The sequence below is a fragment of the Plasmodium reichenowi genome, chromosome 9, assembly GCF_001601855.1.
Source record: "Plasmodium reichenowi strain SY57 chromosome 9, whole genome shotgun sequence".
In the NCBI taxonomy this organism is placed as follows: Eukaryota; Apicomplexa; class Aconoidasida; order Haemosporida; family Plasmodiidae; genus Plasmodium; species Plasmodium reichenowi.
The window spans coordinates 1,352,358-1,353,246 of NC_033654.1; the positions used below are offsets into that span (position 1 = coordinate 1,352,358).

At 22.6% G+C, this 889-nt stretch overlaps 1 protein-coding gene across 1 annotated transcript in view; it reads left to right on the forward strand.

Annotated features, from left to right (window-relative positions):
* The window catches only part of PRSY57_0933900 (cytoadherence linked asexual protein 9), a gene marked incomplete at both ends in the record, with an annotated part of 6,115 nt that continues 5,226 nt past the window's right edge, over nt 1-889 (forward strand). The window contains one exon of the mRNA XM_012907576.2: nt 1-775. Within this exon, the coding sequence (XP_012763030.2) occupies nt 1-775 (775 nt within the window). The remainder of the gene's footprint in view (nt 776-889) is intronic.

Below are 889 nucleotides of genomic sequence, written 5' to 3' on the forward strand. Positions count from 1 at the left end.
ATGATAATTTGGTTTATTCAACCAACGATTTTTTACATAATTTTTATCTTAGCACGAAATATACAATGTACCTACAAAAGAGATAATATAAATGAAATAAAAAGCATATTAGACAATGGTGAGTTATATAATAGCTTAAGCAATTTAGAAAATCTGTTATTGCAGACATTAGAACAAGATGAATTAAAGATTCCAATAATGAAAGGTGATCTTGATAAGTATTTAAATATGGCAAATTTTAAAATACTTAATGTATCAAATGCTGATGGAGCAGAAAAGTCATATATAATACCTACACCTAATTGTAGTGCTAATGATATAGTAAAATATGAACATACCTTAAAAACTCAAATAACTCTAGAATATAAACCTGAAATATCTGATATTCTTAAAAGGAAAAATATTGTTGTCAGAACATTAAAAATAATAAAATTTATGCAAACACCAATGAATGCTTATAAAAATACAAATAACATAAAACAATCTTTATTAGAAATGAATAAACTTTTTACAAATAAAGAAAAAAAATTAAACGAACATACTATTAATGCATTAAGACTCAGAGACAGGATATTCAATACCAATAAATTAACTCATAGAGCTATTAAAAAGGGTATTTCTACATATATGCCAATAGAAATGAAATCTGATATAATTGATTATGATGATCTTTTATTTACGAATCATCCAAGTATTGAACTTATGGAAAATCTAGATAAATTAGCGAATTACTATCATATAGGAATATTTAATATGATTGGTTCACATTATATAGGTAATGTTCTCTATTAAAATTTGAATATATTTTTATTATATTTATGATTATAATAGATTTATTTTGTTGTTATGTATATGCTGATGATAACATTTTTTTATTTTTATGTACATA